Source organism: Oncorhynchus clarkii, chromosome 23 (genome assembly GCF_045791955.1).
Source record: "Oncorhynchus clarkii lewisi isolate Uvic-CL-2024 chromosome 23, UVic_Ocla_1.0, whole genome shotgun sequence".
Taxonomy (NCBI): Eukaryota; Metazoa; Chordata; class Actinopteri; order Salmoniformes; family Salmonidae; genus Oncorhynchus; species Oncorhynchus clarkii.
The window spans coordinates 33,226,657-33,238,965 of record NC_092169.1 but is presented as its reverse complement, the minus strand read 5'-3'; the positions used below and the strand labels follow the sequence as shown (position 1 = coordinate 33,238,965).

The window sequence follows — 12,309 nt, the reverse complement described above, 5'->3', positions numbered from 1 at the left end:
CCTTTTTACATCCTCAGATTGGTGATGTTAGTATTAAAAGTTTATAGTCATCACGATCTCACAAAATCGATTGCTTAAAACAGATTAATATATTTCGTTTAATACCGGTGTTGTCGTCATATGTGGCAGTTGGTAGTATACTTTTTTTCCCTCTCTCCTCCCATAAATTACTCTGGCCTCAAATTAATTAATGGATTTGAGGCTTAAACTATAATTCAAATGAAAGCCAATCCCTGAAGTAATTTAGAAACCGATGTGAGGTGGTGATTCATTGGAATTATCCAGTCAAAAAGTGTTCCAGTCAAAAAGTGTTGTTTCCGTATCGGCTATCGACTGATATAATGGTCTCACAAAGCTAGAAGTTGACATATGGCAATTACAGGTTATTGTCGATCGACTGGTAAATGTAGTACACCCAAGTTATTGGAGGTTTGTCTTTTAGAAGAGAACGGCACATGTAGCGTCAGCGAATTGTCCCAGTTCCATTGATTTCCATACAATATCGATGTGAGTGAATCATTTGTGCACAATATTGATTACAGTAGAACAAGCTAATCAATTCCAGCTCAGAGTGGACCCTTGGCAAATGTGCGTTTGCAGTTCATAAAAAGTTATAATTTAGGAAAATAAAAGTAATCTTAACACAAGACTGACATATGTGTAAAGAGCAATTTTTGTATTCAAAATATTACAACCTACTTCAGCATATTGACAATGAATTTGGACAGTTAAAACCAGTGTTGAGACACTGGGCTATAAATCAAAACAGGAAACAGCAACAGTATAATTTTCTACTTAAAAATTATTTTAACAATTCTTATGTGAATCTACTTCATTAGATAAGAACCACTGAATTAGCCCAGAAAACATGCTGATGTAGTAAGCTATTGATTTATGATATTAGTGCAATTGTGAAATGATAAGCGCAGTATATGTGTAGTTGATAAAGTCAAGTTTCACAACTTACACAGTAGTTCAAAAATGTATAAAGCAAAAACCCTATGTGGCTAGCCTAGTCTGGGCTGGCCATTAGATATTTTATGCAGTAGGGAACAGCCTCCGATTGGTGATTAAACAGAGAGAAAAATAAAAACCCTTAAAAGTAGTACTCATCTGGAAAAAAAAAGAGAAAGAACACACAGCTAAAGAGGAGAAGATGTTACTGATTGACTAGGGGATACCAAATTAAGTACATTAGAGGAAATTACTGTGCTTTAAAAAAGGCACAGTTGTGTTCCATGAGGGGGGTGGGGTTCTATTAGAAGACTGCTGTTCTAGAAGCCAGGCAGAGAGCTGTGCTGAAGAACAGGTTACATAACAGTAAGGGGAGAGAAGAAAAATCCTTGCCTTTGTTGCAGCCAAACTCACTTTAGAATCTAATAAACTTTGACCCAAGACTGCTCTTTTCCAAGACTCTCATTTCCAATACCGACTAGTTATGCTTTGTTACTCGCTAATGTCAAGGACTAGAAAGAAGTAATCCTTTTGAGTAAACTAAAAGAACTTAGGGATGTCACCACCAAATAGCAAAGGAGCTGAGTGTAATTGAAAGACTCCAAACTTATACAGAAAAGGGACAAGACAATTCTTATGAGGATAGATTTCTTGGTAATGACAAGCTTTTTATTACAGGAGGACAGTGTCTTAAAACAGAACTGTTTCACTTTGGTCCGACCGCAAACACAAACTTGTGGCTGTATAGTCAACGGTGTTATTTCCTGATATTCATAATGAAACTGAAGGGTAGATAATGTCTCCAATAGTGAAAATGCCAATATAGAATGGTATACTGTAGGCCTACACCATTTAAAGTGGTAAATTACCAAATTATTAACATAAATTAATCCTTTCCATAACTTGGAGAGAAAACATGTTAACGCAACTTTATACTCCCAAAGCCCTAGACTTTCATTTTGACCTTCTACACAAAAGGGGGGAAAACTGTTTTATGGCAACAGTAATAGTAACCTTCCAATGCCTTGGCCTTCACTGTAAAGTCCTTTTCATTTGTCAAGTACAAAACTGCTGTCAATACAGTATTGTTCACGTGCAGCATGAGTTAGTGCTGAGTGATGGAGCCACAATCTCTGCAGAGTGAAAAACACGTCTCATGCATCATGGTCAAGAGAAAACAATGAAGGCTAAGAGTTTTTAGTGGCCCTATATCAAGCCATACAGTCACATCCAAAATTATTTTACAGCGTTTCCCTTACATGCATTAGTAGAGGCGCAATGCAGCTGCTAAATCGTGGTCGCCACTTAGAAATAAATGCATACAGTACCAGTCAAAAGTTCGGACACCTACTAATTCAAGGGTTTTTCTTTATTTTTACTATTTTCTAAATGTAGAATAATATTGAAGTCACAACTATGAAATAGCACCATGTAGTAACCAAAAAATGTTAAACAAATCAAAATATATTTTATATTTGAGACTCTACAAAAGGAGCCACCCTCGGCCTTGATGACAGCTTTACACACTCTTGCCATTCTCTCAAACAGCTTCATGAGGATGTCACCTGGAATGAATTTCAATTAACAGGTGTACCTTGTTAAAAATTAATGTGTATTTTTTTTCCTTCTTAATGCATTTGACCCAATTAATAGTGTGTGACAAGGTATTTTTTATTCTACCTTTATTTAACCAGGTAGGCAAGTTGAGAACAAGTTCTCATTTGCAACTGCGACCTGGCCAAGATAAAGCATAGTAATTCGACATACAGAGTTACACATGGAATAAATAAAACATAGTCAATAATACAGTAGAACAAAAGAAAACAAAAAGTCTATATACAGTGAGTGCAAATTAGGTAAGAGAAGGGAGTTCAGGCAATAAATAGACCATGATGGCGAAGTAATTACAATATAGCAATTAAACACTGGAATGGTAGGTGTGCAGAAGATGAATGTGCAAGTAGAGATACTGGGGTGCAAAGGAGCAAGATAAATAAATACTGTATGGGGATGACGTAGGTAGATAGCCCATCTGTATAGGTGCAGTGATCTGTGAGCTGCTCTGACAGCTGGTGCTTAAAGCTAGTGAGGGAGACATGAGTCTCCAGCTTCAAAGATTTTTGCAGTTCGTTCCAGTCATTGGCAGCAGAGAACTGGAAGGAAAGACGACCAAAGGAGGAATTGGCTTTGGGGGTGACCAGTGAGATATACCTGCTGGAGCGCGTGCTGCTATGGTGACCAGTGAGCTGAGATAAGGCGGGGCTTTACCTAGCAGAGACATGTAGATAACCTGTAGCCAGCGGGTTTGGCGACGAGTATGAAGCGAGGGCCAACCAATGAGAGCGTACAGGTCGCAATGGTGGGTAGTGTATGGGGCTTCGGTGACAAAACGGATGGCACTGTGATAGACTGCATCCAGTTTGTTGAGTAGAGTGTTGGAGGCTATTTTATAGATGACATCGCCGAAGTCGATGGTCAGTTTTACAAGGGTATGTTTGGCAGCATGAGTGAACAATGCTTTGTTGCGATATTGGAAGCCAATTCTAGATGTAATTTTTTATTGGAGATGTTTAATGTGAGTCTGGAAGGAGAGTTTACAGTCTAACCAGACACCTAGGTATTTGTAGTTGTCCACATATTCTAAATCAGAACCGTCCAGAGTAGTGATGCTTGCGTTTAAGAGCAGTTGGAGGCCACTGAAGGAGAGTTGTATGGCATTGAAGCTCGTCTGGAGGTTAGCTAATACAGTGTCCAAAGAGGGGCCAGAGTATACAGAATGGTGTCGTCTGCGTAGAGGTGTACCAGAGAATCACCAGCAGCAAGAGCAGCATCATTGATGTATACAGAGAAGAGTCGGCCCGAGGATTGAAGGTAGTGGTGGTACACAGAAGATAGCCCTATTTGGTAAAAGACCATGTCCATATGGCAAGAACAGCTCAAATAAGCAAAGAGAAACGACAGTCAATCATTACTTTAAGACATGAAGGTCAGTTAATCTGTAAAATTTGAAGAACTTTTAAAGTTTCTTCAAGTGCAGTAGCATAAACCATCAAGCGCCATGTTGAAACTGGCTCTCATGAGGACCACCCAGGAAAGGATGACACAGTTACTACCTCTGCTGCAGAGGATAAGTTCATTAGAGTTAACTGCATCTCAGATTGCAGCCCAAATAAATGCTTCAGAGTTCAAGTAACAGACATCACAACATCAACTGATTCACGCAGACCATGAAGGCCAGCGTGAATCAGGCCTTCATGGTCGAATTGCTGCAAAGAAACCACTACTAAAAGGACACCAATAAAAATAAGAAACTTTCTTGGGACAAGAAACCCAAGCAATGGACATTAGACCGGTGGAAATCTGTCCTTTTGGTCTGATGAGTCCAATTTTGAGATTCTTGGTTCAAACTGCTGTGTCTTTGTAAAATGCAGAATAAGTGAACGGATGATCTCTGCATATGTGGTTCCCACCATGAAGCATGGAGGTGGCGGCGTGATGGTGCTTTGCTTGTGTCACGGTCAGTAATTTATTTAGAATTCAAGGCACACTTAACCAGCATGGCTACCACAGCATTCTGCAGCGATAAGCCATCCCAGCTTTTATTTTATATGACAGGACAATGACCCAACACACCTCCAGGCTTGTGTACGGGTCATTTGACCAAGAAGGAGAGTGATGGAGTGCTGCATCAGACGAACTGGTCTCCACAATCACCCGACCTCAACCCAATTGAGATGGTTTGGGATGAGTTGAACCGCAGAGTGAAGGAAAAGCAGCCAACAAGTGCTCAGAAGATGTGGGAACTCCTTCAAGACTGTTGGAAAAGCATTCCAGGTGAAGCTGGTTGAGAGAATGCCAAGAGTGTGTGAAGCTGTAAGTGTGTGAAGCTTTAAACGTTTTACTTTGAATCTTCATCCTAGGCTGAGTTCCTGAGCGCTCTGGAGCAGGTTAACATCAAGGATCTCTCTGTACTTCTTTCCCTTTATCCTGACTAGCCTCCCAGTCCCTGCCGCTGAAAAACATCCCCATAGCATGATGCTGCCACAATCATGCTTCACCGTAGTGATGGTGCCAGGTTTCCTCCAGACGTGACGCTTGGCATTCCGGCCAAATAGTTCAATCTTGGTTTCATCACACCAGAGAATCTTGTTTCTCATGCTCTGAGTCCATGGACTGTCATGTGCATTTTAAAGAAGAGTGGCTTCCATCTGACCACTCTACCATAAAGGCATGATTGGTGGAGTGCTGCAGAGATGGTTGTCCTTCTGGAAGGTTCTCCCATCTCCACAGAGGAACTCTGGGGTTCTTGGTCACCTCCCTGACCAAGGTCCTCTCCCCCAATTGAGCAGTTGGGCCAGGTGGCCAGCTGTAGGAAGAGTCTTGTTGGTTCCAAACGTCTTCCATTTAAGAATGATAGAGGCCTCTGTTTTCTTGGGGACCTTCAATGCTGCAGAAATGTTTTGGTACCCTTCCCCAGATCTGTGCCTTGAAACATTCTTGTCTCAGACTTCTACGGACAAATCCTTTGAATGGCTCGGTTTTTGCTCTGACATGCACTGTCACCTGTGGGACCTTATATAGACAGGTGTGTGCCTTTCCAAATCATGTCAAATCTATTGAAATGTACCACAGGTGGACTCAAATCAAGTTGTAGAAACATCTCAAGGATGATCAATGGAAATAGGAGCTCAATTTCTTTTTTCTTTGTTGAATTTTTACCCCCTTTTTCTCCCCAATTTCGTGGTATCCAATTGTTGTAGTAGCTAGTATCTTGTCTCATCGCTACAACTCCCGTACGGGCTCGGGAGAGACAAAGGTTGAAAGTCATGCGTTCTCCGATACACAACCCAACCAAGCCGCACTGCTTCTTAACACAGCGCACATCCAACCCGGAAGCCAGCCGCACCAACGCGCCGGAGGAAACACCGTGCACCTGGCCACCTTGGTTAGCGTACACTGCGCCCAGCCCGCCACAGGAGTCGCTGGTGCTTGATGAGACAAGGTGTCTTTATTTTTTTTATAAATGTGCTAAAAAAAAATCAAAAAACCTGTTTTTGCTTTGTCATTATGGGGTATTGTGTGTAGATTGATGAGGATTATTATTATTTTTTAAATTAATTTTAGAATAAGGCTGTCACGTAACAAAATGTGGAAAAAGGTAAGGGGTCTGAGACTTTCCAAATGCATTGTACATATGCCCCAGGAAGACCTCCCACATCCCCCATGTAGGAAGACCCCTGCTAGACCCCATTCAGCCTCGCTCCGATAACTGCCACAGCTGCTGAAAAAAAATCTTATAAAATCAGCTGGTGAAAAAATCTTATATTAATGTAATTGCTCAGAGAACAATTTTGATTGACAAGTAAATCAAAATAATTATTGGCAACCCTAAAGATTCAAATCAAACTAAACTAAACTAAATCTGCATTAACATTCTACTTTTTAAATGTAATTTTATGGAACAGTATTGTGGCCTTCCACAGCTAAAATCCCTTTGTCATCCATCACCATGTGGAATGCCAAAAATGTATGGAACTGGTTGTTGACTTTCAAAAAAGCAGGCAATGCGTAGAAAAAACCCAAATATAGCACTTACAACTATTAGAGCAATTATTACAAATTTAAAACCACTGGAACAGTGGTAAATGTGCCTGGTAGAGGGTGCATTTGTATCTTGTCCCCATTCAGTGAGGAAGATGATTTGGGAGGCAAAGAAAAGTCCAAGGTCCACAGTTGGAGAATTACAGAACTTGGTTGCATCTTGGGGTCACCAATTCTCAAAATCTACAATTAAACATCACCTCCATGCCAATAGGCTATTTGGAAGGGTTGCCATAAAAAAATCATTTATTGAGAGTAACCAACACATGTAAATGCCTGGAGTTTGTTAAACGGCATTGGCACTTGGACCGGGAACAGGGTGGTATGGTCAGATGTTACAAAAATAGAGGTCTTTGGCCATGTACACCAGCGGTGGGTTTGGCATCAAAAGAAGGATGCATATGCAAAAAAAGAACCTCATTCCTAATGTAAAATAAGGTGGTGGACCTTTGATGTTATGGGGCTGTTTTGCTTGCACTGGGCCTGGGGTCCTTGTTAAGGTCAACGGCATCATCAACTGTACTAGGACATTTTAGCCAAAAACCTGGTTGCATCTGCCCGGAGGCTGAAACTTGGCCGCAATTGGATGTTCCAGCAAGACAATGACCCCAAGCACACATCAAAATATACAAAGAAATGGATAACTGACCACAAAAAAAATAAACATTTTGCAATGGCCCTCTCAGTCTCCGGACTTGAACCCCATTGAAAACCTGTGGTTTCAATTGAGGAGGGCAGTCCATAAGCGCAGGCCAAATTATATATATCAAGGATCTGGAAAGATTCTGCACAAAGGAATGGTCTAAGATCCCTCCCAATGTGTTATCCAATCTCATAAAACATTATAGAAAAAGGCTCAGTGTCATCCTAGCAAGGGGAGGTTGCTGGTGTATTGAAAACAGGGGTGTTGATAATTTTGTCACCTATCATTTTTAGATTTGTATTACTTGTTAAACATATTTGAGCCATTGTATTTGTATAAAATAATTGACCCACAAAATTATAACACACACAACCCTGTGTTCTCAAAGACAAATAATTTTAAAGCTACTGTACGTTATTTACTCTCTGTCTATAATAACATAGCCCATCTATTCTGCCAAACAAATGCAAAAATGGCCAATTGGTTACGAAGTATTTTCCTGAGCTGAGGAAATGTAAACAAAGCCTAGTAGTTTTCTCAAGTACACACTGAACTAGTTAGGAGATCTACTGAGTAGCTGTGTTTCCAAGAAGCAATATTATATCACAACAGCTTGATTTAAGCCCACAAGAGCTCTGCTATTCATCACAAAACTGTCAGCTATCATCCAATTGCATTCCTCAAGTGCAACATCATCACCCAGTGCTTGAAGCCGATTAGGCATGATCAGTGAAAGCATCAAGTCCTTAACCAAATGAGACGGAATATTCCAAAAGGAGACATATTGGTCAAACAACAATGTAGTGTTTATTTTGCCGGCTAAAGGAATAATATGCCATTTAGCAGATGCTTTTTTACCAAAGAAAGGGATATATTATCGACATGAGAGATAACCTGAAAAGAATTCAGAGGCTATGAGTAGCATACTGTACCTAGTGAAAGAAGCCTTGGAATACACAGTATTATCAGCAGGCTACTATAATCAGAGAAATATACAGAACCTAGTATCAGTATACCGTACCTGGTCGCTCTCATGTGGAAGAAGAGTGACACACTGAAGAGCCAATGGGGAAGCACCTGGACACCTCTGGCTCCTCCCCTCCACTCCACTACCCCCCTGGTTTAACCTGTAGAGTGGGCCGTTCTTCTCCAGCCGGCCGTTGTTGACTGCCCGTTTGGCGGACAGTCGTAACCTCTGCTGAAACCCTGGGTTGTCCAGGACGTGTGATAGATCATCCTGGTTCCTTAGGTACCTCTGGATGTTCTTCAGAGAGGAACCGTGGTTATCATCCAGACCCTCGATGGCCCTCCTCAGAATTTTATTCCAGTCAACGTGGCGAAGTTCACTGGGATTCCATATAGATCCTTTAGACAATGGGACAGAGAGGTTTGCACTAACAGGTTTGAGCAATGTTGTTGATGAAGATACTCCTCTCCCAGGGTGCTCAGGGTCTTTGTACGACACACTCCCCTTATTGGTGACTTTGAGAATGGAACCATCGTGAACACTTAACTCCAACTGCTCCAGAACGGTCCTCTTGTCCAATCTGTGTAAGGTAGCCACCGCATGACAAATCCGCTCCTCGGAAGGCCTCTGTTTTTGCCTTTTAATTTTCTGTATTGCTTCTAGAATCCACTCCGTATACAGAGGGTTAGCAAGTTCCACCATGGTTAAACAATGAGATTTAGGAAAAAGTGATCCATAGAGAATATCCCTTGTTGTTGTGAAACATTTGATACATCCAACACATCTTGAAGGTCAAAAAGTAATGTTCCACCTCGGCATCAATACATTCCTGCTGTAAATCCTCATCCAAGGTAGAAGCTCACATGTAACCTCACAAAATAAGATGAAAGTAGCTAGATAGTAAATTCCTCGAAGGTTGGGACAGTTACCGACCGACCTGGAACACGATTCCTTCGAATGACGTAAGTTCCTTCAAGATCCAAATGATAACTTAAAAAGAAAAAACACAGATAACCATAAACAGTCAAATAAGATCACAAGCCAAAAATATGCAATACTGTACCCTAACAATAACAGAGCCAGAATTTCTATATATTTGTTTCACCCAGCACCTTTGCTGAGTCTCAAGTACCAGTAGCCCATGGTCACATTAGACAAACAGATTGTTTTGATTACTGGTAGTGAATTGTGAGGCATCGGCCTAGTATACACTTTACACATTGGGCCATGACCAATTTAAGTGTTTTTGGATTAGTAGGCTAGGCTATATTCCGAGACCTCACTATAACATTTACTGAAAAGCAGACCAAGACAACATGAAATGAAGGTCAACAACACTCAAGAGAAACAGATGGATTATAAAGCAGTTCAGACGGATTGAAGATGATTCTAGGTAGGTTAGGGATAGGCTAATGTTACTTAATCCGTAGTCTGAGTCTGATACTATAATCCACCATTTGACCTAACCTCACGCAATAGTTTGTGGTAAAATAATGATCAAGATGAATTTGTCATGACACTGACTACAGTCATAACAACAAGGGATATTAAATGTCACCTATTAAATATATGTTAAAACACCTATCAAAATTACTTGTGATATGTGTTATTTTTTTGTTGATAGTTAAATGCTTCATTGTAACATCACCAGTTGACCAAACTAGACTACTCAGTGTTTCTAAATCAGCTACAATGTAGAACAAGAAGGGCAATGGAGTTTGACTTCTTGCACGCGAGTTTGACAGCTTGTATGCGTAACGAGTGATAAACAAGGATTTGTTCATTTTAGCAGTCGGCGCGAGCTTGAATGTTAGCCGCACACGATCAATTCATATTGTTGCACTTTTTGACAGCTGCGGAGGGATGGTTACCGGAAATTTATGACGGTAATTTATGTTCAAACTAAGATGAGACTCTTACGAACGAGAAGATAATATGTAACTAACCTTGCTTGTATCAGTTGAGTTGTAGGGGAAAACATTGCTGCCTGCATTAATGACGTGACCTAAACAGTCGCCATTTTGTTACAATGTTGTAGTTTACATAAATCCGACATGACGCTGATTACAATCCAATGGAGTCTCATTAAACCTTACCTACACTAATGTGCCCTCCCTAGCAACTTTAATATTGGCTGTAAAGGCGAGATCCGATTTCTGGTTTGATAAAGTACATGTCAATCATTATATATGAGCTCACTTTAGAAGGGACTGTGTTGGCTGCTTGATCTGTCACTACACTCAATTGAACCGCCTCTTAAGGTGTCTTCTCGTATCATGGATTGATGTTATATTTACCCTAAACACTTATCGTTTGACTGAATAAGTTGGTGCACTATAGGGACAATATAATATAGCTTTTGTATCTCAATTAGATTGTCATTCATTAACATAAAAGTTACCGCAGGTCAGTGGTTAAATTAAGGATTTCTGGTTAAACTATATCCTGTGTCAAACGACAGCCCACCTTTACTACGACTCCTCCTTGACACAATTGGTTACACTTCAAAATTATTTGGATCATTTTAGACTTTAATTGGTTGTTTGTTAAATCCATCATTTATTTGCAAAAAAAACGGCGAAGACTTGACTGCTGATTTAAAGCAGCAAGTTTTAAAAATATTTGAAGGTGATGGGCTATTATCGTGCTATGGTTGTCCATGCTACCCGACACTTCTTTCCCCACAAACTGGTGTTCTCATTTTATTTTCCAATCTTGTGGAAATTCACTACAGCCTATTCCCAGAAGCACCGACAATTCACTGATTTCAGTTTTCACCAACTCATGTAGGCTACCAAACGTTTACGGGTGGGCTACATCATAATAAATAGGGCACACTATAAATAATCATTCAGGATTTCTTATCCATCAAGCGGTAGAATTTCTCTACATAGCACGAGTGCCTGCATGTGTTAGGCTACAGCGATCATCAAGATTCTACCGTGTAAATTATGACAATACTTATTATCTGTATTATCTTGCACTGCATTTCCGACTAGAAAATAAACACATGGGGGGAGGGGGGGGGGGGGGGGGGTTCCACATAGCCTACAAACGGAGTAGTTGACCCGGGAAATCGGAGTAGCAGCATCTTCACTGTGCCTCAATAATAAATGTATTGCTACAGTTTCGCGATCCATCCATTTCTCACTCGACTCGCAGGTCCATTCTCGTTTATACATGATTAGTCAGTGATATACAGTCCCCTTGAAATGTAGGCTAGATCGTTTACAAAATGTTCCGACCGACGCTGGGCAAGGAGGCAAAACAAATTACGCAAGTTTTATGCAAGGATGAACATGTAACCAGTGAGAGAAAAAGGCATCGGCTAGCTACCGTAAATATTTGCTGGTAGTTACCTCTTCAAGTTTTCTTTATCGGATACAGTCCTCTTCTTTATTAACACGATGACTGAAACGACGATCGGATATAAATAATCACACTCACAGCGGCACATCCATATGGGGGTTTCCTTGTATTTTTAATCTCTAAACGATTCGCTGAAGGCTCGCGCTGAGACAGAGAGGACCTGATAACAACTAATTGAAAGGTTAATCTACATAGCAGCCTGTGACAAAGTGGTACCTCCCTCCCCCTTCTTCTTCACTGTAGACATCCCTACTTCAGTCAGTGAAGTGGAGCAGACCGTCGCCCCTGTAGAGCAGTAGCGCTTCCCCAATGATCATAGCGGCAAATGTAATGTCACTTTCACTTTCCACATTAAAATGTCCCGGGATGTGCATGGGAAGATTACATTTTTTTGCAACGCGTCTTGATGTCTTTATCCAGGGTTGTATTCTGCGAGTGGCATAATACTTGCACAGCTAGTGTACAAATTGACATTGGCATTAATTGCCGCTATCCGGAATAACTTCCTAGATTATGCAGCCAATTGGGCCACCTTGTTTCCAAGCATCTTCTGATCATATAACCAGCTGGATAGGTATTTTTGCAGAGGGATTGTTAAATTGACCCAATCTTAATATAATGAAGACATCAAGTCCTTGATCATGATCATAACATAAAATCGTTATGAATAATGACACCTACAAAAAAATATATTGATATCATTTTAAAGGAAGACAGACAAGAAGACAAAGAATCATAGTCTATTAAATGGACACCAATAAATCAACAGTATGAT

At 40.6% G+C, this 12,309-nt stretch overlaps 1 protein-coding gene across 6 annotated transcripts in view; it reads right to left on the bottom strand.

Annotated features, from left to right (window-relative positions):
- Nucleotides 1-10,226, bottom strand: part of LOC139381172 (K(lysine) acetyltransferase 6B) — a 38,633-nt gene extending 28,407 nt beyond the window's left edge. For all 6 annotated transcript variants that reach the window (XM_071124557.1, XM_071124558.1, XM_071124560.1 and 3 more), the window contains exons 1-2: nt 10,112-10,226; nt 8,220-9,155 (exon numbers count right to left, since the gene is read on the bottom strand). In XM_071124557.1, coding sequence (XP_070980658.1) covers nt 8,220-8,867 — 648 coding nt within the window. In that variant the 5' untranslated portion in view covers nt 8,868-9,155; nt 10,112-10,226. The remainder of the gene's footprint in view (nt 1-8,219; nt 9,156-10,111) is intronic.
- Between the last annotated feature and the right edge of the window lie 2,083 nt (nt 10,227-12,309).